At 47.8% G+C, this 24,748-nt stretch overlaps 1 protein-coding gene across 4 annotated transcripts in view; it reads left to right on the top strand.

Annotated features, from left to right (window-relative positions):
- The window catches only part of LOC129843056 (transmembrane protein 198-B-like), a 53,255-nt gene extending 49,501 nt beyond the window's left edge, over positions 1–3,754 (top strand). For 3 of the 4 annotated variants that reach the window (XM_055911805.1, XM_055911804.1, XM_055911806.1), the window contains 2 exons: positions 1,882–2,108; positions 3,056–3,754. In XM_055911805.1, the coding sequence (XP_055767780.1) occupies positions 1,882–2,108; positions 3,056–3,130 (302 nt within the window). In that variant the 3' untranslated portion in view covers positions 3,131–3,754. Of the gene's footprint in view, positions 1–1,881; positions 2,110–3,042 lie in introns of all 4 variants that reach the window. The other variant, XM_055911807.1, reaches the window with a different exon arrangement.
- Positions 3,755–24,748: the final 20,994 nt, after the last annotated feature.

The following is a 24,748-nucleotide window of genomic DNA, read 5'->3' as shown; positions in this document are numbered from 1 at the left end:
CTCTCATCCTCTCCTCCTGTCTCTCTCTCTCTCTCGCTCTGCCCTCCCTCTCTCATCCTCTCCTCCTGTCTCTCTCTCTCTGCCCTCCCTCTCTCATCCTCTCCTCCTCTCTCTCTCTCGCTCTGCCCTCCCTCTCTCATCCTCTCCTCCTGTCTCTCTCTCTGCCCTCCCTCTCTCATCCTCTCCTCCTGTCTCTCTCTCTCTCTGCCCTCCCTCTCTCATCCTCTCCTCCTGTCTCTCTCTCTCTCTGCCCTCCCTCTCTCATCCTCTCCTCCTGTCTCTCTCTCTCTCTGCCCTCCCTCTCTCATCCTCTCCTCCTGTCTCTCTCTTTCTCTGCCCTCCCTCTCTCATCCTCTCCTCCTGTCTCTCTCTCTCTGCCCTCCCTCTCTCATCCTCTCCTCCTGTCTCTCTCTCTCTCTGCCCTCCCTCTCTCATCCTCTCCTCCTGTCTCTCTCTCTCTCTGCCCTCCCTCTCTCATCCTCTCCTCCTGTCTCTCTCTCTCTGCCCTCCCTCTCTCATCCTCTCCTCCTGTCTCTCTCTCTCTGCCCTCCCTCTCTCATCCTCTCCTCCTGTCTCTCTCTCTGCCCTCCCTTTCTCATCCTCTCCTCCTGTCTCTCTCTCTGCCCTCCCTCTCTCATCCTCTCCTCCTGTCTCTCTCTCTGCCCTCCCTCTCTCATCCTCTCCTCCTGTCTCTCTCTCTACCCTCCCTCTCTCATCCTCTCCTCCTGTCTCTCTCTCTCTCTGCCCTCCCTCTCTCATCCTCTCCTCCTGTCTCTCTCTCTGCCCTCCCTCTCTCATCCTCTCCTCCTGTCCCTCTCTCTCTCTCGCTCTGCCCTCCCTCTCTCATCCTCTCCTCCTGTCTCTCTCTCTCTGCCCTCCCTCTCTCATCCTCTCCTCCTCTCTCTCTCTCGCTCTGCCCTCCCTCTCTCATCCTCTCCTCCTGTCTCTCTCTCTGCCCTCCCTCTCTCATCCTCTCCTCCTGTCTCTCTCTCTCTCTGCCCTCCCTCTCTCATCCTCTCCTCCTGTCTCTCTCTCTCTGCCCTCCCTCTCTCATCCTCTCCTCCTGTCTCTCTCTCTCTCTGCCCTCCCTCTCTCATCCTCTCCTCCTGTCTCTCTCTCTCTCTGCCCTCCCTCTCTCATCCTCTCCTCCTGTCTCTCTCTCTCTCTCTCTCTCTCTCTGCCCTCCCTCTCTCATCCTCTCCTCCTGTCTCTCTCTCTCTGCCCTCCCTCTCTCATCCTCTCCTCCTGTCTCTCTCTCTCTCTGCCCTCCCTCTCTCATCCTCTCCTCCTGTCTCTCTCTCTCTCTGCCCTCCCTCTCTCATCCTCTCCTCCTGTCTCTCTCTCTCTCTCTCTCTCTCTCTGCCCTCCCTCTCTCATCCTCTCCTCCTGTCTCTCTCTCTCTGCCCTCCCTCTCTCGTCCTCTCCTCCTGTCTCTCTCTCTCTGCCCTCCCTCTCTCATCCTCTCCTCCTGTCTCTCTCGCTCTGCCCTCCCTCTCTCATCCTCTCCTCCTGTCTCTCTCTCTCTGCCCTCCCTCTCTCATCCTCTCCTCCTCTCTCTCTCTCGCTCTGCCCTCCCTCTCTCATCCTCTCCTCCTGTCTCTCTCTCTCTCTGCCCTCCCTCTCTCATCCTCTCCTCCTGTCTCTCTCTCTCTCTGCCCTCCCTCTCTCATCCTCTCCTCCTGTCTCTCTCTCTCTCTCTCTCTCTCTCTGCCCTCCCTCTCTCCTCCTCTCCTCCTGTCTCTCTCTCTCTGCCCTCCCTCTCTCATCCTCTCCTCCTGTCTCTCTCTCTCTCTGCCCTCCCTCTCTCCTCCTCTCCTCCTGTCTCTCTCTCTGCCCTCCCTCTCTCATCCTCTCCTCCTGTCTCTCTCTCTCTGTCTCCAGTGGTTCTCAGTCAACAGCAGCGGAGGGTCCAGTTGATGAGGATCCACCAGAAGGAAGAGAGGATGCAGAAAGAAGTGAGGAAGAAGAAGAAGAGGAGACAGAAGCAGTACCACCACCCTCCTCCACTTACCACCACCACCAACAACAAACCCCTCCTCCCTGAGCCTATCACCTACCACAGGAAACCAGACCACACTCTACGCTTCGATGGGGACGTGCTCTCTCCTGTAAGACCCTGGCTCTCTGGCTCTCTGGCTCTCTGGCTCTCTGGCTCTCTGGCTCTCTGGCTCTCTCTGGCTGTAAAGAAAAAAGTATTTAATAAGAATAGTTCATTTATTCAGATCTAGGATGTGTTATTTTAGTGTTCCCTTTATTTTTTTGAGCAGTGTATATTTGTGCCTATTTCAGTGTCTGTAAATAGGTATGTGTGCCTCTCCAATATATCTTCTGTAAAACTGTGCCTGTCTTCAGCCTGTCTTCATCTGTCTTCATCTGTGTTCAGTCTGTCTTCATTATTCTTCATCTGTGTCGATCACTGTCTGTTTGTCTTGGCTCTGGACAAACCCTCTCCTTCTCTCTCTCTCCCTCCCTCCCTCTCCTTCTCTCTCCCTCTTCCTCCCTCCCTCTCCTTCTCTCTCCCTCCCTCTCCTTCTCTCTCCCTCTTCCTCCCTCCCTCCCTCTCCTTCTCTCTCCCTCCCTCTCCTTCTCTCTCCCTCCCTCTCCTTCTCTCTCCCTCTTCCTCCCTCCCTCTCCTTCTCTCTCCCTCCCTCTCCTTCTCTCTCCCTCCCTCTCCTTCTCTCTCCCTCTTCCTCCCTCCCTCTTCCTCCCTCCCTCTTCTTCTCTCTCCCTCTTCCTCCCTCCCTCTCCTTCTCCCTCCCTCCCTCTCCTTCTCTCTCCCTCTTCCTCCCTCCCTCTCCTTCTCTCTCCCTCCCTCTCCTTCTCTCTCCCTCTTCCTCCCTCCCTCTCCTTCTCTCTCCCTCCCTCTCCTTCTCTCTCCCTCTTCCTCCCTCCCTCTCCTTCTCTCTCCCTCCCTCTCCTTCTCTCTCCCTCTCCTTCTCTCTCCCTCTTCCTCCCTCCCTCTCCTTCTCTCTCCCTCCCTCTCCTTCTCTCTCCCTCCCTCCCTCCCTCCCTCCCCCCCTCTCCCTCTCCCTCCTCTCCCTCCTTACATCGCTAGTTTCCGGGACAGACAGGTGGACAGACGGGGATACCCTCACCACGGCAGACCCATCGCCAGGCACCACATAGCTGACCGAGACTACGACTGTGGATCCCAAGTACCCCTGACCGCCCCCAATGGACCGGCTGTACGGGTGTGACAATGACAATGACCCATAGTGTTGTGGAGTGGTGCTGTCTGTCCATTCACTATCCAGAAAACGTCTTCAGTGTCTGGATTGAACGTTAATCTCTGGACCTATTTTTTTCTGAGGTGCATATAGACGATGATGCCGTCCCTTCCCTTCTCTCTCGTTCAACCCTGAAGCAATCAGTGTCCAGATTGAGATTGACCTTTGAACCCTGGACTGATTTATTGACAGGCTGTTGATGTCTTTTGTTCTCTTCTCTTTCCATTCCGTCCTTTAGTCTGTGGTTTTACGTGGGCTGTGTAACATATAAACCCTGCTGTGGTTCCTACGTCTCAGCTCTTAAGAGAGCAAGGAAGCACTGACTGAAGTCTTCAAGACATCTATTTATGAAAGTGTTACAATTTCCCAGAATACCTGTAAACTTCTTTGGGAGGTGGTTTAGTTTTTGGGTTAAAAAAAAAGACTGTAAAATGACCAGGAATTCAGCAAAACATTTGTATAATTTAGGAAATCTATTCATAAGTATTCCCAACAAATAAAAATAAAAAGATGTGATTGTATTTCAATGTAATCAAGGTATGAAATTATATAACATTTTCAAATACTATTTATTTTTGGGGGCGTAGTTGTGGTCCATTTGCAGTGTACAAACGATTATAATTATGTGCCGGCCCCCGATCATCCCCCCGGCCATCCCCCCCAGCCATCCCCCGGCCATCCCCCCCAGCCATCCCCCCGACCATCCCCCCCAGCCATCCCCCGGCCACCCCCCCCAGCCATCCCCCCGACCATCCCCCCCAGCCATCCCCCCGACCATCCCCCCGACCATCCCCCCCAGCCATCCCCCCGGCCATCCCCCCGACCATCCCCCCCGACATCCCCCCGACCATCCCCCCCAACATCCCCCCGAATTTCCCCCGACCATCCCCCCCGACCACCCCCCCGATCACCCCCCCCGACCATCCCCCTGACCACCCCCCCCTGACCATCCCCCCCGACCATCCCCCCAGCCATCCCCCCGACCATCCCCCCGACCATCCCCCCAGCCATCCCCCCGACCATAACCATCCTCTCCGACAAAATTCGACCCGTGGCGGCTGAATCTAATTGCTGTATAGATTCTTAACTTACCAGTTGGACATCTAGCTTTGAAGGGTTACAATTTATCCTGGAAATACTTTATACAGTATGGTATTACAGCGTCTCATTATGGGCTGCGTTCATTATTAAACCCCACTAAGTCTGTTTAACCTGTTCATCTCATTGTGGGCTGTGTTCATTAATAAACCCCACTGAGTCTGTTGAATCTGTTCGTCTCATTATGGGCTGCGTTCATTAATAAACCCCACTAAGGCTGTTTAACTTGTTCGTCTCATTATGGGCTGCGTTCATTAATAAACCCCACTAAGGCTGTTTAACTTGTTCGTCTCATTATGGGCTGCGTTCATTATTAAACCCCACTAAGGCTGTTTAACCTGTTCGTCTCATTATGGGCTGCGTTCATTATTAAACCCCACTAAGGCTGTTGAACCTGTTCGTCTCATTATGGGCTGCGTTCATTATTAAACCCCACTAAGGCTGTTGAACATGTTCGTCTCATTATGGGCTGCGTTCATTATTAAACTCCACTAAGTCTGTTTAACCTGTTCATCTCATTGTGGGCTGCGTTCATTATTAAACCCCACTAAGTCTGTTTAACCTGTTCATCTCATTATGGGCTGCGTTCATTATTAAACCCCACTAAGTCTGTTTAACCTGTTCGTCTCATTATGGGCTGCGTTCATTATTAATCAATCAATCAATCAAGTTTATTTTATATAGCCCTTCGTACATCAGCTAATATCTCGAAGTGCTGTACAGAAACCCAGCCTAAAACCCCAAACAGCAAGCAATGCAGGTGTAGAAGCACGGTGGCTAGGAAAAACTCCCTAGAAAGGCCAAAACCTAGGAAGAAACCTAGAGAGGAACCAGGCTATGAGGGGTGGCCAGCCCTCTTCTGGCTGTGCCGGGTGGAGATTATAACAGAACTATGCCAAGATGTTCAAAAATGTTCATAAGTGACAAGCATGGTCAAATAATAATCATGAATAATTTTCAGTTGGCTTTTCATAGCCGATCATTAAGAGTTGAAAAACAACAGGTCTGGGACAGGTGGCGGTTCCATAACCGCAGGCAGAACAGTTGAAACTGGAATAGCAGCAAGGCCAGGCGGACTGGGGACAGCAAGGAGTCACCACGCCCGGTAGTCCCGACGTATGGTCCTAGGGCTCAGGTCCTCCGAGAGAAAGAAAGAGAGAAGGAGAAAATTAGAGAGAGCCAAGATTTTCAAAATGTTCATAAATGACAAGCATGGTCAAATAATAATCAGGAATAAATCTGTTGGCTTTTCATAGCCGATCATTAAGAGTTGAAAACAGCAGGTCTGGGACAGGTAGGGGCTCCGTAACCGCAGGCAGAACAGTTGAAACTGGAATAGCAGCAAGGCCAGGCGGACTGGGGACAGCAAGGAGTCATCATGCCCGGTTGTCCTGACGTATGGTCCTAGGGCTCAGGTTCTCAGAGAGAGAGAAAGAAGGAGAGAACGAGAGAATTAGAGAGAGCATACTTAAATTCACACAGGACACTGGATAAGACAGGAGAAGTACTCCAGGTATAACCAACTGACCCTAGCCCCCCGACACAAACTACTGCAGCATAAATACTGGAGGCTGAGACAGGAGCGGTCAGGAGACACTGTGGCCCCATCCGAAGATACCCCCGGACAGGGTCAAAACCCCACTAAACCCCACTATTAAACCCCACTAAGGCTGTTTAACCTGTTCGTCTCATTATGGGCTGCGTTCATTATGGTTGTGTTTATTTGAATGGATTTGAAACCTGAGGAAGGGATGTTATCTACTGTATTATTCAAACAAACCTGCTTTGGCTTCAATGTTGCCCTTTACTGGTCCTGTGGAAGAGACAGTACAAATCACATGCCGTCTCCTCTCCTCTCCCTCTCCCTCTCCCTCTCCCGTCTCCCTCTCCCTCTCCTCTCTTATCTCCTCTCCTCTCCTTCGCCTCTCCTCTCCTCTCCTCTCCTCTCCTCTCCTTTGCTTCTCCTCTCCTCTCTTCTCCTCTTCTCTTCTCATCTCCTCCTCTCTTCTCCTTTTCTCTTCTCCTCTCCTCTCCTCTCCTCTCCTCTCCTCTCTTCTCTTCTCATCTCCTCCTCTCTTCTCCTTTTCTCTTCTCCTCTCCTCTCCTCTCCTCTCTCCTCTCCTCTCCTCTCCTCTCCTCTCCTCTTCCCTCTCCTCTCCTCTCCTCTCCTCTCCTCTCCTCTCCTCTCCTCTCCTCTCCTCTCCTCTCCTCTCCTGCCTTTGTAATGTATTTACTCCTACAGTGGTTCGTCCTTTAAAAGTTGTAGCTTACTGCACCACAGCTGGCAGGGTGCTGCAGAATTCTATGGCACGTTATTTAGTTGTCAGCCATTGTTGCCATTAATGGTGGTTAAGTGCTAATTTGACCACCAGAGGGCATCTTTAAGAAACTAAGTTATTAAATCGCTCATTAATTTGTACATGTCATCACACAGCATACAAGTCATCCAAGTCTTTAAATACAGTCAAACATTTTAGTTATATAACTAAATAACAAAAGGGATCCTTGATTAAATTTTACAATCACAGCTAAAGCGATTTAATTATCAAATGCATTTGACGGTTATTAATATTAGCTGTACTAGAGACTTTAAACCCTTTTATGGGATGGATTTTTAGAACTGTAGCTTAATTAAATTTGATTAATATTATGGTTTCTATTCCAGGAAAAACAGAAATGCATTTCTCAGGGTTTCAGTTAGGAAAATATGGCGCTGTACAACGTGACAGTCATCCAGACGACAGTAGAATATATAACATCCCTACAGTCATCCAGACTACAGTAGAATATATATCATCATTACAGTAATCCAGACTACAGTAGTATATATAACATCACTACAGTCATCCAGACTACAGTAGAATATATAACATCCCTACAGTCATCCAGACTACAGTAGAATATATATAACATCACTACAGTCATAGAGACTACAGTAGAATATATAACATCACTACAGTCATCCAGACTACAGTAGAATATATATAACATCCCTACAGTCATCCAGACTACAGTAGAATATATAACATCACTACAGTCATCCAGACTACAGTAGAATATATAACATCCCTACAGTCATCCAGACTACAGTAGAATATATAACATCACTGCTGTCATCCAGACTACAGTAGAATATATAACATCCCTACAGTCATCCAGACTACAGTAGAATGTATAACATTCCTACAGTCATAGAGACTACAGTAGAATATATAACATCACTACAGTCATCCAGACTACAGTAGAATATATAACATCACTACAGTCATCCAGACTACAGTAGAATATATATAACATCCCTACAGTCATCCAGACTACAGTAGAATGTATAACATTCCTACAGTCATAGAGACTACAGTAGAATATATAACATCCCTACAGTCATAGAGACTACAGTAGAATATATAACATCCCTACAGTCATAGAGACTACAGTAGAATATATAACATCCCTACAGTCATCCAGACTACAGTAGAATATATAACATCACTGCTGTCATCCAGACTACAGTAGAATATATAACATCCCTACAATCATCCAGACTACAGTAGAATATATAACATCCCTACAGTCATCCAGGTTAGTACCTGGGTTTGTCTCTTGGGTTAGTACCTGGGGTTAGTACCTGGGGTTAGTACCTGGGGTTAGTACCTGGGTTAGTACCTGGGTTAGTACCTGGGTTAGTAGATGTGGTTAGTACCTGGGTTAGTAGATGTGGTTAGTACCTGGGTTAGTACCTGGGGTTAGTACCTGGGGTTAGTACCTGGGGTTAGTAGATGTGGTTAGTACCTGGGTTAGTACCTGGGTTAGTACCTGGGTTAGTACCTGGGTTAGTAGATGTGGTTAGTACCTGGGTTAGTAGATGTGGTTAGTACCTGGGTTAGTAGATGTGGTTAGTACCTGGGTTAGTAGATGTGGTTAGTACCTGGGGTTAGTACCTGGGTTAGTACCTGGGTTAGTACCTGGGTTAGTACCTGGGGTTAGTACCTGAGTTAGTAAATGGGTTAGTACCTGGGTTAGTACCTGGGTTAGTACCTGGGGTTAGTACCTGGGTTAGTACCTGGGGTTCGTACCTGGGGTTAGTACCTGGGGTTAGTACCTGGGTTAGTACCTGGGGTTAGTACCTGGGTTAGTACCTGGGGTTAGTACCTGGGGTTAGTACCTGGGGTTAGTACCGTGGTTAGTACCTGGGGTTAGTACCTGGGGTTAGTACCTGGGGTTAGTACCTGGGGTTAGTACATGGGTTAGTACCTGGGGTTAGTACCTGGGGCTAGTACCTGGGTTAGTACCTGGGGTTAGTACCTGGGTTAGTACTGGGGTTAGTACCTGGGTTAGTACCTGGGTTAGTACCTGGGTTAGTACCTGGGTTAGTACTGGGGTTAGTACCTGGGTTAGTACCTGGGGTTAGTACCTGGGTTAGTACCTGGGGTTAGTACCTGGGTTAGTACTGGGGTTAGTACCTGGGTTAGTACCTGGGTTAGTACCTGGGTTAGTACCAGGGTTAGTACCTGGGGGTTAGTACCTGGGGTTAGTACCTGGGGTTAGTACCTGGGTTAGTACTGGGGTTAGTACCTGGGGTTAGTACCTGGGGTTAGTACCTGGGGTTAGTACCTAGGGTGAGTACCTGGGTTAGTACCTGGGGTTAGTACCTGGGGTTAGTACCTGGGGTTAGTACCTGGGGTTAGTACCTGGGTTAGTACCGGGGTTAGTACCTGGGGTTAGTGCCTGGGTTAGTACCTGGGGTTAGTACCGGAGTTAGTACCTGGGTTAGTACCTGGGGTTAGTACCTGGGGTTAGTACCTGGGTTAGTACCTGGGGTTAGTAATTGGGGTCAGTACCTTGGTTAGTACCTAGGGTTAGTACCTGGGTTAGTACCTGGGTTAGTACCTGGGTTAGTACTGGGGTTAGTACCTGGGTTTGTCACATGGGTTAGTACCTGGGTTAGTACCTGGGTTAGTACAAGGGTTAGTCTCTGGGGTTAGTACCTGGGATTAGTACCTGGGATTAGTACTTTGGTTAGTACCGTGGTTAGTACCTGGGGTTAGTACCTGGGGTTAGTAATTGGGGTCAGTACCTGGGGTTAGTACCTGGGGTTAGTACCTGGGGTTAGTACCGGGGGTTAGTACCTGGGGTTAGTACCTGGGGTTAGTACCTAGGGTTAGTACCTTGGTTAGTACCGTGGTTAGTACCTGGGGTTAGTAATTGGGGTCAGTACCTGGGGTTAGTACCTGGGGTTAGTACCTGGGTTAGTACCGGGGTTAGTCTCTGGGGTTAGTACCTGGGATTAGTACCTAGGGTTAGTACCTTGGTTAGTACCGTGGTTAGTACCTGGGGTTAGTACCTGGGGTTAGTAATTGGGGTCAGTACCTGGGGTTAGTACCTGGGTTTAGTACCTGGGGTTAGTACCTGGGTTAGTACATGGGGTTAGTACCTGGGTTAGTACCTGGGTTCAGTACCTGGGGTTAGTACCTGGGGTTAGTACCTGGGGTTAGTACCTGGGTTAGTACCTGGGTTAGTACCTGGGTTAGTACCTGCGTTAGTCTCTGGGGTTAGTACCTGGGGTTAGTACCTGGGGTTAGTACCTGGGTTAGTACCTGGGTTAGTACCTGGGTTAGTACATGGGGTTAGTACCTGGGGTTAGTACCTGCGTTAGTACCTGGGTTAGTACCTGGGGTTAGTACCTGGGTTAGTACCTGGGTTAGTACCTGGGGTTAGTACCTGGGGTTAGTACCTGCGTTAGTACCTGGGTTAGTACCTGGGATAGTACCTGGGTTAGTACCTGGGTTAGTACCTGGGGTTAGTACCTGGGGTTAGTACCTGGGTTAGTACCTGGGTTAGTACCTGGGGTTAGTACCTGGGGTTAGTACCCGGGTTATTACCTGGGTTAGTACCTGGGTTGGTACCTGGGGTTAGTACCTGGGGTTAGTACCTGGGGTTAGCACCTGGGGTTAGTACCTGGGTTAGTACATGGGGTTAGTACCTGCGTTAGTACCTGGGGTCAGTACCTGGGGTTAGTACCTGGGGTTAGTACCTGGGGTTAGTACCTGGGGTTAGTACCTGGGTTAGTACCTGGGGTTAGTACCCGGGGTTAGTACCTGGGGTTAGTACCTGGGGTTAGTACCTGGGTTAGTAGTTGGGGTTAGTACCTGGGTTAGTACCTGCGTTAGTCTCTGGGTTTAGTACCTGGGGTTAGTACCTGGGGTTAGTACCTGGGGTTAGTACCTGGGTTAGTACCTGGGTTAGTACCTGGGTTGGTACCTGGGGTTAGTACCTGGGTTAGTACCTGGGTTAGTACCTGGGTTAGTACCTGGGTTAGTACTTGCGTTAGTACCTGGGGTTAGTACATGGTTTGTTACCTGGGGTTAGTACCTGGGTTAGTACCTGGGTTAGTACCTGGGTTGTTACCTGGGGTTAGTACCTGGGGTTAGTACCTGGGGTTAGTACCTGGGTTGGTACCTGGGGTTAGTACCTGGGGTTAGTACCTGGGGTTAGTACCTGGGGTTAGTACCTGGGTTAGTACCTGGGTTAGTACCTGGGGTTAGTACCTGGGTTAGTACCTGGGTTAGTACCTGGGTTAGTAGTTGGGGTTAGTACCTGGGGTTAGTACCTGGGTTAGTACCTGGGTTAGTACCTGGGTTAGTAGTTGGGGTTAGTACCTGGGTTAGTACCTGCGTTAGTCTCTGGGGTTAGTACCCGGGGTTGTTACCTGGGTTAGTACCTGGGTTAGTACCTGGGGTTAGTACCTGGGTTAGTACCTGGGGTTAGTACCTGGGGTTAGTACCTGGGTTAGTACCTGGGTTAGTACCTGGGGTTAGTACCTGGGTTAGTTCCTGGGGTTAGTACCTGGGTTGTTACCTGGGGTTAGTACCTGGGTTAGTACCTGGGGTTAGTACCTGGGTTAGTACCTGGGTTAGTACCAGGGTTAGTACCTGGGGTTAGTACCTGGGGTTAGTACCTGGGGTTAGTACCTGGGTTGTTACCTGGGGTTAGTACCTGGGGTTAGTACCTGGGTTAGTCTCTGGGGTTAGTACCTGGGTTAGTACCTGGGGTTAGTACCTGGGGTGAGTACCTGGGGTGAGTACCTGGGGTGAGTACCTTGGTTAGTACCTGGGGTTAGTACCTGGGGTTAGTACCTGGGTTAGTCTCTGGGGTTAGTACCTGGGTTAGTACCTGGGGTTAGTACCTGGGGTTAGTACCTGGGGTGAGTACCTGGGGTGAGTACCTTGGTTAGTACCTGGGGTTAGTACCTGGGGTTAGTACCTGGGTTGTTACCTGGGGTTAGTACCTGGGGTTAGTACCTGGGTTAGTCTCTGGGGTTAGTACCTGGGTTAGTACCTGGGTTAGTCTCTGGGGTTAGTACCTGGGGTTAGTACCTGGGTTAGTCTCTGGGGTTAGTACCTGGGTTAGTACCTGGGGTTAGTACCTGAGGTTAGTACCTGGGGTGAGTACCTGGGGTGAGTACCTTGGTTAGTACCTGGGGTTAGTACCTAGGTTTGAGTACATGGGTGAGTCCCGTACCAAGTACACTACTGGTTGGTACATTACACGTCTCCCTCTGTGTCTGGTTTAGGACCGTACCAAGTACACCACTGGTTGGTACAGTACAAGTCTCCCTCTGTGTCTGGTTCAGGACCGTACCAAGTACACCACTGGTTGGTACATTACACGTCTCCCTCTGTGTCTGGTTTAGGACCGTACCAAGTACACTACTGGTTGGTACAGTACAAGTCTCCCTCTGTGTCTGGTTTAGGACCTTACCAAGTACACCACTGGTTGGTACATTACACGTCTCCCTCTGTGTCTGGTTTAGGACCGTACCAAGTACACCACTGGTTGGAACATTACACGTCTCCCTCTGTGTCTGGTTTAGGACTGTACCAAGTACACCACTGGTTGGTACATTACACGTCTCCCTCTGTGTCTGGTTTAGGACTGTACCAAGTACACCACTGGTTGGTACATTACACGTCTCCCTCTGTGTCTGGTTTAGGACCGTACCAAGTACACCACTGGTTGGTACAGTACAAGTCTCCCTCTGTGTCTGGTTTAGGACCGTACCAAGTACACCACTGGTTGGAACATTACACCTCTCCCTCTGTGTCTGGTTTAGGACTGTACCAAGTACACCACTGGTTGGTACATTACACGTCTCCCTCTGTGTCTGGTTTAGGACCGTACCAAGTACACCACTGGTTGGTACATTACACGTCTCCCTCTGTGTCTGGTTTAGGACCGTACCAAGTACACCACTGGTTGGTACATTGCACGTCTCCCTCTGTGTCTGGTTTAGGACCGTACCAAGTACACCACTGGTTGGTACATTACACGTCTCCCTCTGTGTCTGGTTTAGGACCGTACCAAGTACAACACTGGTTGGTACATTCCACGTTTCCCTCTGTGTCTGGTTTAGGACCGTACCAAGTACACCACTGGTTGGTACATTACACGTCTCCCTCTGTGTCTGGTTTAGGACCGTACCAAGTACACCACTGGTTGGTACATTACACGTCTCCCTCTGTGTCTGGTTTAGGACTGTACCATGTACACCATATGAAGGGGGAGATCATTTCAAAGGCAAAAGAAGGTACTGAAAGCTTTGCCTCAAGACTGTTATTTCCTGTTATCCATTGTGAAATTGTATCTTTGTGTTGGTGGTTAGTAAGATGTGACGGAGGTCAACGTCGGGATAAAGACAAAACTATGAATTCCATCCTAATGAAGTGTACTCTGCTCTCTCTCTGTCTCTGTTGAACACACTACAACGAGCCAAGCACCAGACGTTAAGTAGTATCCTTCTCTTATCTCTTCTCCTCTCTTCTCTTCTCCTCTCTCCTCTTCTCTTCTCCTCTCCTCTCTTCTCCTCTCTTCTCCTCTCTCCTCCTCTCTTCTCCTCTCCTCTCTTCCTCTCCTCTTCTCCTCTCTTCTCTCCTCCTCTCTTCTCCTCTCTCCTCCTCTCTTATCTCTTCTCCTCTCTTCTCCTCTCTTCTCCTCTCTTCTCCTCTCTTCTCTCCTCTCCTCTCTCAGTTTTTGTTACATAGTGAAAAGGGCTTGTGGGTGTTGATTGTAACAGTTTCTCTCCCCTTGTTATGAGACTCAACGTCTTTGTAAATAAATATACACTGCTCAAAAAATCAAAGGGAACACTAAAATAACACATCCTAGATCTGAATTAATGAAATATTCTTATTAAAAAAATATTTTAAAAAAATATTAATTATTTTTCTTTACATAGTTGAATTTTGCTGACAACAAAATCACACAAAAATGATCAATGGAAATGAAATGTATCAACCCATGGAGGTCTGGATTTGGAGTCATACTCAAAATTAAAGTGGAAAACCACACTACAGTCTGATCCAACTTTGATGTAATGTCCTTAAAACAAGTCAAAATGAGGCTCAGTAGTGTGTGTGGCCTCCACGTGCCTGTATGACCTCCCTACAACGCCTGGGCATGCTCCTGATGAGGTGGCGGATGGTCTCCTGAGGGATCTCCTCCCAGACCTGGACTAAAGCATCCGCCAACTCCTGGACAGTCTGTGGTGCAATGTGGCGTTGGTGGATGGAGCGAGACATGATGTCCCAGATGTGCTCAATTGGATTCAGGTCTGGGGAACGGGCGGGCCAGTCCATAGCATCAATGCCTTCCTCTTGCAGGAACTGCTGACACACTCCAGCCACATGAGGTCTAGCATTGTCTTGCATTAGGAGGAACCCAGGGCCAACCGCACCAGCATATGGTCTCACAAGGGGTCTGAGGATCTCATCTCGGTCCCTAATGGCAGTCAGGCTACCTCTGGCGCGCCCATGGAGGGCTGTGCGGCCCCCCAAAGAAATGCCACCCCACACCATGACTGACCCACCACCAAACCGGTCATGCTGGAGGATGTTGCAGGCAGCAGAACGTTCTCCACGGCGTCTCCAGACTCTGTCACGTCTGTCACATGTGCTCAGTGTGAACCTGCTTTCATCTGTGAAGAGCACAGGGCGTCAGTGGCGAATTTGCCAATCTTGGTGTTCTCTGGCAAATGCCAAACGTCCTGCACGGTGTTGGGCTGTAAGCACAACCCCCACCTGTGGATGTCGGGGCCTCATACCACCCTCATGGAGTCTGTTTCTGACCGTTTGAGCAGACACATGCACATTTGTGGCCTGCTGGAGGTTATTTTGCAGGGCTCTGGCAGTGCACCTCCTTGCACAAAGGCAGAGGTAGCGGTCCTGCTGCTGGGTTGTTGCCGTCCTACGGCCTCCTCCACGTCTCCTGATGTACTGGCCTGTCTCCTGGTAGCGCCTCCATACTCTGGACACTACGCTGACAGACACAGCAAACCTTTATTGCCACAGCCCGCATTGATGTGCCATCCTGGATGAGCTGCACTACCTGAGCCACTTGTGTGGGTTGTAGACTCCGTCTCATGCTACCACTAGAGTGAAAGCACCGCCAGCATTCAAAAGTGACCAAAACATCAGCCAGGAAGCAAGGAACAGAAGTGGTCTGTGGTCACCACCTGCAGAACCACTCCTTTATTGGGGGTGTCTTGCTAATTGCCTATAATTTCCACCTGTTGTCTATTCCATTTGCACAACAGCATGTGAAATTTATTGTCAATCAGTGTTGCTTCCTAAGTGGACAGTTGGATTTCACAGAAGTGTGATTGACTTGGAGTTACATTGTGTTGTTTAAGTGTTCCCTTTATTTTTTTGAGCAGTGTATAACTATTATATGTTCTTGCTTTTAATGTAATAATTATATATGAATCTATTTATTTTCATGTTTTATTGATGTTCTGACTATTCTGAGGACAGCTACCGTTTTGTAAGTACTGTATTATTTGTTGACGAGGGCTGGGATTCAACCGAAGGCGTGTTATAGAAACGGTAAACATGGTGAATGATCAATTGTAAATTACCTTTCAAAGGCTCTATACCTGTACACTGAATACAGTGACGTCTGGTACGTTGCTCTATAACACACCTCGGAAGGTATTTTATGAGGAAGATCTGTACGATTTACATGATTTCCACCTTTACTCTATGGTCGACGGGTTGGTTTCCATGGCTGTGTGTCCCAAACGACGCTCTCTTCCCTATATAGTGCACTTACATGGTACATGGTCCATAGGGCTCTGGTCAAAAGTAGTGCACTATACAGGTATATGGGTGCCATTTGGTACGCACACCATGAGTTGAAGCATTATTATGTCGTGTGTGCAAAGGGGGTAACTTAAACAGAAGATCTGAGTCTTGTATTAAATATGATTATTTTTTATTGAGCATGTATTTGTATGAACCTGGATATGATAAACATTGTGTTTGTAAAGTCCCTGACTACACAGTTTGTAACCGACCACCTCTATTAGACCGACCATTAGACCACTGCAGTTTGCTGTTTCTACATCTACAGCAGCAACACATGTGACCGACCATCTCTATTAGACCCACCACCTCTATTAGACCGACCATCTCTATTAGACCCACCACCTCTATTAGACCGACCATCTCTATTAGGCCCACCACCTCTATTAGACCGACCATCTCTAATAGACCGACCACCTCTATTAGACCGACCACCTCTATTAGACCGACCACCTCTATTAGACCGACCACCTCTATTAGACCGACCACCTCTATTAGACCGACCATTAGACCGCTACAGTTTGCTGTTTCTACATCTACAGTAGCAACACATGTGACCGACCATCTCTATTAGACCGACCACCTCTATTAGACCGACCATTAGACCGCTACAGTTTGCTGTTTCTACATCTACAGTAGCAACACATGTGACCGACCATCTCTATTAGACCGACCACCTCTATTAGACCGACCATCTCTATTAGACCGACCACCTCTATTAGACCGACCATCTCTATTAGACCGACCATCTCTATTAGACCGACCATCTCTATTAGACCGACCAATAGCAACACGTGTGACCCACCACCTCTATTAGACCGACCACCTCTACTAGACCGACCATTAGACCGCTACAGTTTGCTGTTTCTACATCTACAGTAGCAACACATGTGACCGACCATCTCTATTAGACCCACCACCTCTATTAGACCGACCATCTCTATTAGGCCCACCACCTCTATTAGACCGACCACTCTAATAGACCGACCACCTCTATTAGACCGACCACCTCTATTAGACCGACTATTAGACTACTGCAGTTTGCTGTTTCTACATCTACAGTAGCAACGCATGTGACCGACCATCTCTATTAGACCGACCACCTCTATTAGACCGACCATTAGACCGCTACAGTTTGCTGTTTCTACATCTACAGTAGCAACACATGTGACCGACCATCTCTATTAGACCGACCACCTCTATTAGACCGACCATTAGACCGCTACAGTTTGCTGTTTCTACATCTACAGTAGCAACACATGTGACCGACCCTCTCTATTAGACCGACCACCTCTATTAGACCGACCATCTCTATTAGACCGACCACCTCTATTAGACCGACCACCTCTACTAGACTGACCAATAGCAACACGTGTGACCCACCACCTCTATTAGACCGACCACCTCTACTAGACCGACCAATAGCAACACATGTGACCGACCATCTCTATTCGGTCTTATGTAGCAACATTTAAATTATTATTTAATTTTTTTACACGAGATTAAAGTAGAGACTCAGAGCTACAAAATGGTATATCATACACTACAGTTGAGGAACAATGGGAAAGTCATTCTGCTATGAACATTTTTAACTTGTAACCACATTTTGTTTTTAAATGGTCCTTGAATGGGTTGGTACACCTACTGGAGAACTCTTCTTTATCTACACCCATTCAGCATCGTTCACACCCTCTTAAGCATTAGCCCCACCCATCTCTTTAAGAATTCACATGTGAGGCCATGTGCTAAACAGAGGGAGTACAGTAGTGTACTTAACAACCACAGGTTTCAAGACTAAAAGTGGTGAAAGTAGTAGCCTACAATAAGGAACAACTCCAGGTTAAAATAAACTTTATCTAGTCCTTGGCCTTTATCCTAATCTGACTTTGGTGCAGGTCATGTTGTTTTTTTCACATTACCGTCTCTGGTAAAACACCCACTATATCAAATACAATCTAAGTTGTTATGTCACATGCCTAGGCTACAGATGGAGTAGGCATTACAGTGAAATGGTTACTTTCATAGTGGGGCTACAATGAAACATAATCCAATCTCTAATGCCACATTCAAGACAACTGGGAACTCGGGATAAAACGAGTTGTAAACGGTACAGTGAATTGGTTACTTTCATAGTGGAGCTAGCTAGCTAAACAATGAAACATAATCCAAACTCTAATGCCACATTCAAAAGGTTTTTAATCCCAGGATCCTTAGTTTAGTGATGAGCTTTGTGGGCACAATGGTGTTGAATGCTGAGCTGTAGTCAAAGAACAGCATTCTCTCGTAGGCGTTCCTTTTGGGAAAAGGCAATTGTGCGATTGAGTGCGATTGAGATTGTATCACCTGTGTTTCGTTCAAAAAGCCAGTCCTTCATTTTGTTACCTGTCCGGTCATGTCATTATGTTACCTGTCCGGTCATGTCATTATGTTACCTGTCCGGTCATATCATTTTGTTACCTGTCCGGTCATATCATTTTGTTACCTGTCCGGTCATATCATTTTGTTACCTGTCCGGTCATATCATTTTGTTACCTGTCCGGTCATGTCATTTTGTTACCTGTTCCGGTCATATCATTTTGTTACCTGTCCGGTCATGTCATTTTGTTACCTGTCCGGTCATGTCATTTTGTTACCTGTTCCGGTCATATCATTTTGTTACCTGTCCGGTCATGTCATTTTGTTACCTGTCCGGTCATGTCATTTTGTTACCTGTCCGGTCATGTCATTTTGTTACCTGTCCGGTCATGTCATTTTGTTACCTGTCCGGTCATGTCATTTTGTTACCTGTTCCGGTCATATCATTTTGTTACCTGTCCGGTCATATCATTTTGTTACCTGTCCGGTCATATCATTTTGTTACCTGTCCGGTCATGTCATTTTGTTACCTGTCCGGTCATATCATTTTGTTACCTGTCCGGTCATATCATTTTGTTACCTGTCCGGTCATGTCATTTTGTTACCTGTTCCGGTCATATCATTTTGTTACCTGTCCGGTCATGTCATTTTGTTACCTGTCCGGTCATGTCATTTTGTTACCTGTCCGGTCATGTCATTTTGTTACCTGTCCGGTCATGTCATTTTGTTACCTGTCCGGTCATGTCATTTTGTTACCTGTTCCGGTCATATCATTTTGTTACCTGTCCGGTCATATCATTTTGTTACCTGTCCGGTCATGTCATTTTGTTACCTGTTCCGGTCATATCATTTTGTTACCTGTCCGGTCATATCATTTTGTTACCTGTCCGGTCATATCATTTTGTTACCTGTCCGGTCATGTCATTTTGTTACCTGTCCGGTCATATCATTTTGTTACCTGTCCGGTCATATCATTTTGTTACCTGTCCGGTCATGTCATTTTGTTACCTGTTCCGGTCATATCATTTTGTTACCTGTCCGGTCATATCATTTTGTTACCTGTCCGGTCATGTCATTTTGTTACCTGTCCGGTCATGTCATTTTGTTACCTGTCCGGTCATGTCATTTTGTTACCTGTTCCGGTCATATCATTTTGTTACCTGTCCGGTCATGTCATTTTGTTACCTGTCCGGTCATGTCATTTTGTTACCTGTCCGGTCATGTCATTTTGTTACCTGTCCGGTCATGTCATTTTGTTACCTGTCCGGTCATGTCATTTTGTTACCTGTTCCGGTCATATCATTTTGTTACCTGTCCGGTCATATCATTTTGTTACCTGTCCGGTCATATCATTTTGTTACCTGTCCGGTCATGTCATTTTGTTACCTGTCCGGTCATATCATTTTGTTACCTGTCCGGTCATATCATTTTGTTACCTGTCCGGTCATGTCATTTTGTTACCTGTTCCGGTCATATCATTTTGTTACCTGTCCGGTCATGTCATTTTGTTACCTGTCCGGTCATGTCATTTTGTTACCTGTCCGGTCATGTCATTTTGTTACCTGTCCGGTCATGTCATTTTGTTACCTGTCCGGTCATGTCATTTTGTTACCTGTTCCGGTCATATCATTTTGTTACCTGTCCGGTCATATCATTTTGTTACCTGTCCGGTCATGTCATTTTGTTACCTGTTCCGGTCATATCATTTTGTTACCTGTCCGGTCATATCATTTTGTTACCTGTCCGGTCATATCATTTTGTTACCTGTCCGGTCATGTCATTTTGTTACCTGTCCGGTCATATCATTTTGTTACCTGTCCGGTCATATCATTTTGTTACCTGTCCGGTCATGTCATTTTGTTACCTGTTCCGGTCATATCATTTTGTTACCTGTCCGGTCATATCATTTTGTTACCTGTCCGGTCATGTCATTTTGTTACCTGTCCGGTCATGTCATTTTGTTACCTGTCCGGTCATGTCATTTTGTTACCTGTTCCGGTCATATCATTTTGTTACCTGTTCCGGTCATATCATTTTGTTACCTGTCCGGTCATATCATTTTGTTACCTGTCCGGTCATGTCATTTTGTTACCTGTCCGGTCATGTCATTTTGTTACCTGTCCGGTCATATCATTTTGTTACCTGTCCGGTCATGTCATTTTGTTACCTGTTCCGGTCATGTCATTTTGTTACCTGTCCGGTCATGTCATTTTGTTACCTGTCCGGTCATGTCATTTTGTTACCTGTCCGGTCATGTCATTTTGTTACCTGTCCGGTCATGTCATTTTGTTACCTGTCCGGTCATGTCATTTTGTTACCTGTTCCGGTCATGTCATTTTGTTACCTGTCCGGTCATATCATTTTGTTACCTGTCCGGTCATATAATTTTGTTACCTGTCCGGTCATATCATTATGTTACCTGTCCGGTCATATCATTTTGTTACCTGTCCGGTCATATCATTATGTTACCTGTCCGGTCATATCATTTTGTTACCTGTCCGGTCATGTCATTTTGTTACCTGTCCGGTCATATCATTTTGTTACCTGTCCGGTCATATCATTTTGTTACCTGTCCGGTCATGTCATTTTGTTACCTGTCCGGTCATATCATTTTGTTACCTGTCCGGTCATATCATTTTGTTACCTGTCCGGTCATATCATTATGTTACCTGTCCGGTCATATCATTTTGTTACCTGTCCGGTCATGTCATTTTGTTACCTGTCCGGTCATATCATTATGTTACCTGTCCGGTCATATCATTTTGTTACCTGTCCGGTCATATCATTTTGTTACCTGTCCGGTCATATCATTTTGTTACCTGTCCGGTCATATCATTTTGTTACCTGTCCGGTCATGTCAGAAATGACATTGTTGCCTCAGGTATAATTGTACAATAGTACACTCAAATAAATATTTAGCAAATTATTAGTATATTAGTGGTGTACAACTTTTATAAAATTACATTTTAGTCTTTGGAAAATATTAACATGTACATTTTGTACAGTGCATTTTTTGTTGACATGAGTTTGCTTAGTGTGATGAAGAGAGGAAAAGATACTTGTGTATGAGAGTCCATACAGCAGCATTAACGTTTGCCTTGAATTTTTATATTTAACGTTTATTTAACTAGGTAGGTCAGTTAGGAACAAATTCTTATTTACAATGACGGCCTACCCCAGCCAAACCCTAACAACGCTGGGCCAATTGTACGCCGCCCTATGGGACTCCCAATCACGGCCGGCTGTGATATAGCCTGGAATCGAACCAGTGTCTGTCGTGACATCTCTAGACTGCTGTCACGTTCCTGACCTATTGTTCCTTTTTCTTTTATTTATGTAGTTGGTCAGGGCGTGAGTTGGGGTGGGTTGTCTATGTGTGTTTTTCTATGTTGGGGTTTTGTGTTCGGCCTGGTATGATTCTCAATCAGAGGCAGCTGTAGATCGTTTGTCCCTGATTTGAGAATCATACTAAGGCAGCCGGGGTTTCACGTGTGTTTTGTGGGTGGTTGTATCGCGTGCCTGTGTTAGCACCACACGGGACTGTTTGCGGTTTGTCACGTTTGTTGTTTTTGTATGTTAAGTGTTCAGTCTGTTTTCATTAAATAATCATGGACACTAACCACTCCGCATATTGGTCTGATCCTTCTCGCCTCTCCTCCTCGTCCGAGGAGGAGGATTACGACGATCGTTACAGAACCACCCACCAATCTAGGACCAAGCGGAGTGGAGAAGGGAGGCGACAGCAGTGGGAAAAAACCCAGGACTCCTGGACTTGGGAGGAGATCCTGGACGGCAAAGGACCCTGGGCTCAGCCAGGGGAATATCGCCGTCCCAAGGCGGAGCTGGAGGCAGCGAAGGCAGAGAGGCGCTGGTATGAGGAGGCAGCGCGGCGACGCGGTTGGGAGCCCGAGAGTCAGACCCAAAAATTTATTGGGGGGGGGGGGCACACGAGGAGTGTGGCAAAGCCGGGTAGGATACCTGAGCCAACTCCCCGTGCTTACTGTGGAGTGAGAGGGCGTCGTACTGGTCAGACACCGTGTTATGCGGTAAAGCGCACGGTGTCCCCAGTACGCGTGCTTAGCCCAGTGCGGGCTATTCCACCTCGCCGCACTGGTAGGGCTAGGTTGGGCATCGAGCCGGATGTCATGAAGCCGGCCCAACGCATCTGGCCTCCAGTGCGTCTCCTCGGGCCGGCATACATGGCACCAGCCTTACGAATGGTGTCCCCGGTTCGCCAGCATAGCCCAGTGCGGGCTATTCCACCTCGCCGCACTGGCAGGGCTACGGGGACCATTCAACCTGGTAAGGTTGGGCAGGCTCGGTGCTCAAGAGCGCGTGTCCTCCTTCACGGTCCGGTATACCCGGTGCCACCTCCACGTACCAGTCCACCGGTGGCAGCCCCCCGCACCAGGCTGTCTCTCCGGGTTCTCTCTCCAGCTACTCCCACCTGTCCAGCGCTGTCAGAGCCTTCCTCCTCTCCAGCGCAGCCAGTGCCTACACCACGCACCAGGTCTACAGTGCGTCTCAGCCGGCCAGAGTCTGCCGTCTGCCCAGCGGCGCCTGAACTGCCCGTCTGCCCAGCGCTGTTTGAACTGCCTGCCTGCCCAGCGCTGTCCGTCTGTACTGATCTTTCAGAGCCGTCCAGCCAGGACCAGCCAGAGCCGTCCAGCCAGGACCAGCCAGAGCCGTCCAGCCAGGACCAGCCAGAGCCGTCCAGCCAGGACCAGCCAGAGCCGTCCAGCCAGGAGCTGCCAGAGCCAGCCAGCCAGGAGCTGCCAGAGCCAGCCAGTCAGGAGCAGCCAGAGCCAGCCAGCCAGGAGCTGCCAGAGCCAGCCAGCCAGGAGCTGCCAGAGCCAGCCAGTCAGGATCCGCCAGAGCCAGCCAGCCAGGATCCGCCAGATCCAGCCAGCCAGGATCCGCCAGATCCAGCCAGCCAGGATCCGCCAGAGCCAGCCAGCCAGGATCCGCCAGCCAGCCAGGATCCGCCCCTCATTCCGGTGTTGCCCCTTAATCCAGTGGGGTTCATTTGGAGGGTGGCCATTTGGAGGAGGATACGAAAGCGGGTAGTGACTAATTTGGGGTGGGGACCACGACCAGCGCCAGAGCCGCCACCGTGGACAGACGCCCACCCAGACCCTCCCCTAGACTTTATGCTGGTGCGCCCGGAGTTCGCACCTTAAGGGGGGGGTTATGTCACGTTCCTGACCTATTGTTCCTTTTTCTTTTATTTATTTAGTTGGTCAGGGCGTGAGTTGGGGTGGGTTGTCTATGTGTGTTTTTCTATGTTGGGGTTTTGTGTTCGGCCTGGTATGATTCTCAATCAGAGGCAGCTGTAGATCGTTTGTCCCTGATTGAGAATCATACTAAGGCAGCCGGGGTTTCACGTGTGTTTTGTGGGTGGTTGTATCGCGTGTCTGTGTTAGCACCACACGGGACTGTTTGCGGTTTGTCACGTTTGTTGTTTTTGTATGTTAAGTGTTCAGTCTGTTTTCATTAAATAATCATGGACACTAACCACTCTGCATATTGGTCTGATCCTTCTCGCCTCTCCTCCTCGTCCGAGGAGGAGGATTACGACGATCGTTACAACTGCTGTGCCACTCAGGAGCCCCATGCAGTCATTAAAAGAGTCAACCGGAAGAATTGTGTCCAGAGCTTTCCCGTCCCTTCCACTTGAGCACGACCCAGAACACGACCCAGAAAGGTACCGGTACAGAACCAGTTACACATGCACTTACCAGAGGTAGCCTAGGTAGAAATCTACATTTTGACATTACATTTAAAACCTGTTATGGCTGCACGCTGAATATTGAAAAAACTGGAAAATGTGTGCACATTTTCAAACGGCCTCCTAAGAAACGTTTTATTTTCCAATATGCATATATTTACTACTGTTGGATAGATAACAGTCTGTAGTTTCTAAAAAGGTTTGAATTGTTTCTCTAAGTCGAACAGAAATATTTTTACAGCCATTTTCCCAGCCGAATTGAGTTTCCCAAAATGCGATGTGTCTCTTTAAGACCTTCTCTATAAAAGGCCATTTGACTTATGACCATAGGGACACGTCAGAGGCCTTCGTCAGACTGTAATGCGGAAGTGAGAATTGAAAGGAGTCGAATATCTCGTCCCTGGACTGAATAACACAACTTCTTGTGAGACCTGCGCAGTTAAAATAAAAATCCGGGCGCGAAGGATAATTTGATCTCGGCTTCTGGAACAAGGTAGATAACGTTGAATATGATGCCTGACTACGATATTATTTGCTACATGTCACAAAATCATCCTAAAGTATGTTTTTTCAATATACTTTAATTATATTATTGCAATTTATTCTGGACTTTAGATGTGAAACGACGGAAGAATTTTTTGAAGAAACGCTTTCTGGCGCAGCAATGCTATCGTGCTAGCTAACCAAAGAGGGAAATAATTCGTTCTGGAACCCAACTAAAGACTCTACTGGACATTGGACCCCGTTACAACATTCTGATGGAGTACCAAGAAAGATAAGACCCAATTTGGGATGCTTTTTCATATATATGTCGAACTGTTGAATGCTAACTCTGCTAACTGTGCTAGGCTAGCGCTTGACTAGAATCAATGCTGCCTTATGCTAGCTTATGATGTTAGCTAATATAACGATATATTGTGTTTTCGCTGTAAAACACTTCAAAAATCGGAAATGTTGTCTGTATTCACAAGATATCTGTCTTTCATTAGTTATCCACCATATGTTTTTCTGAAATGTTTTATGAGGTGTAATTAGTAGCCGACGTTGGTGTATGTATTTTCTCTGGCTACTCCCGGCTGGATTCAGACTCAAGCTATGTATTAGCATTTTTGGGTAGCATCAATGTAAAACTGATTTATAGCTAAAATATGCACTTTTTATGAACAAAACATAGATTTATTGTGTAACATGTTATATGACTGTCA

The sequence above is a fragment of the Salvelinus fontinalis genome, unplaced genomic scaffold (genome assembly GCF_029448725.1).
Source record: "Salvelinus fontinalis isolate EN_2023a unplaced genomic scaffold, ASM2944872v1 scaffold_0096, whole genome shotgun sequence".
In the NCBI taxonomy this organism is placed as follows: Eukaryota; Metazoa; Chordata; class Actinopteri; order Salmoniformes; family Salmonidae; genus Salvelinus; species Salvelinus fontinalis.
The sequence above is the reverse complement of the archived record's forward strand: the minus strand, read 5'-3'. Positions and strand labels throughout refer to the sequence as shown.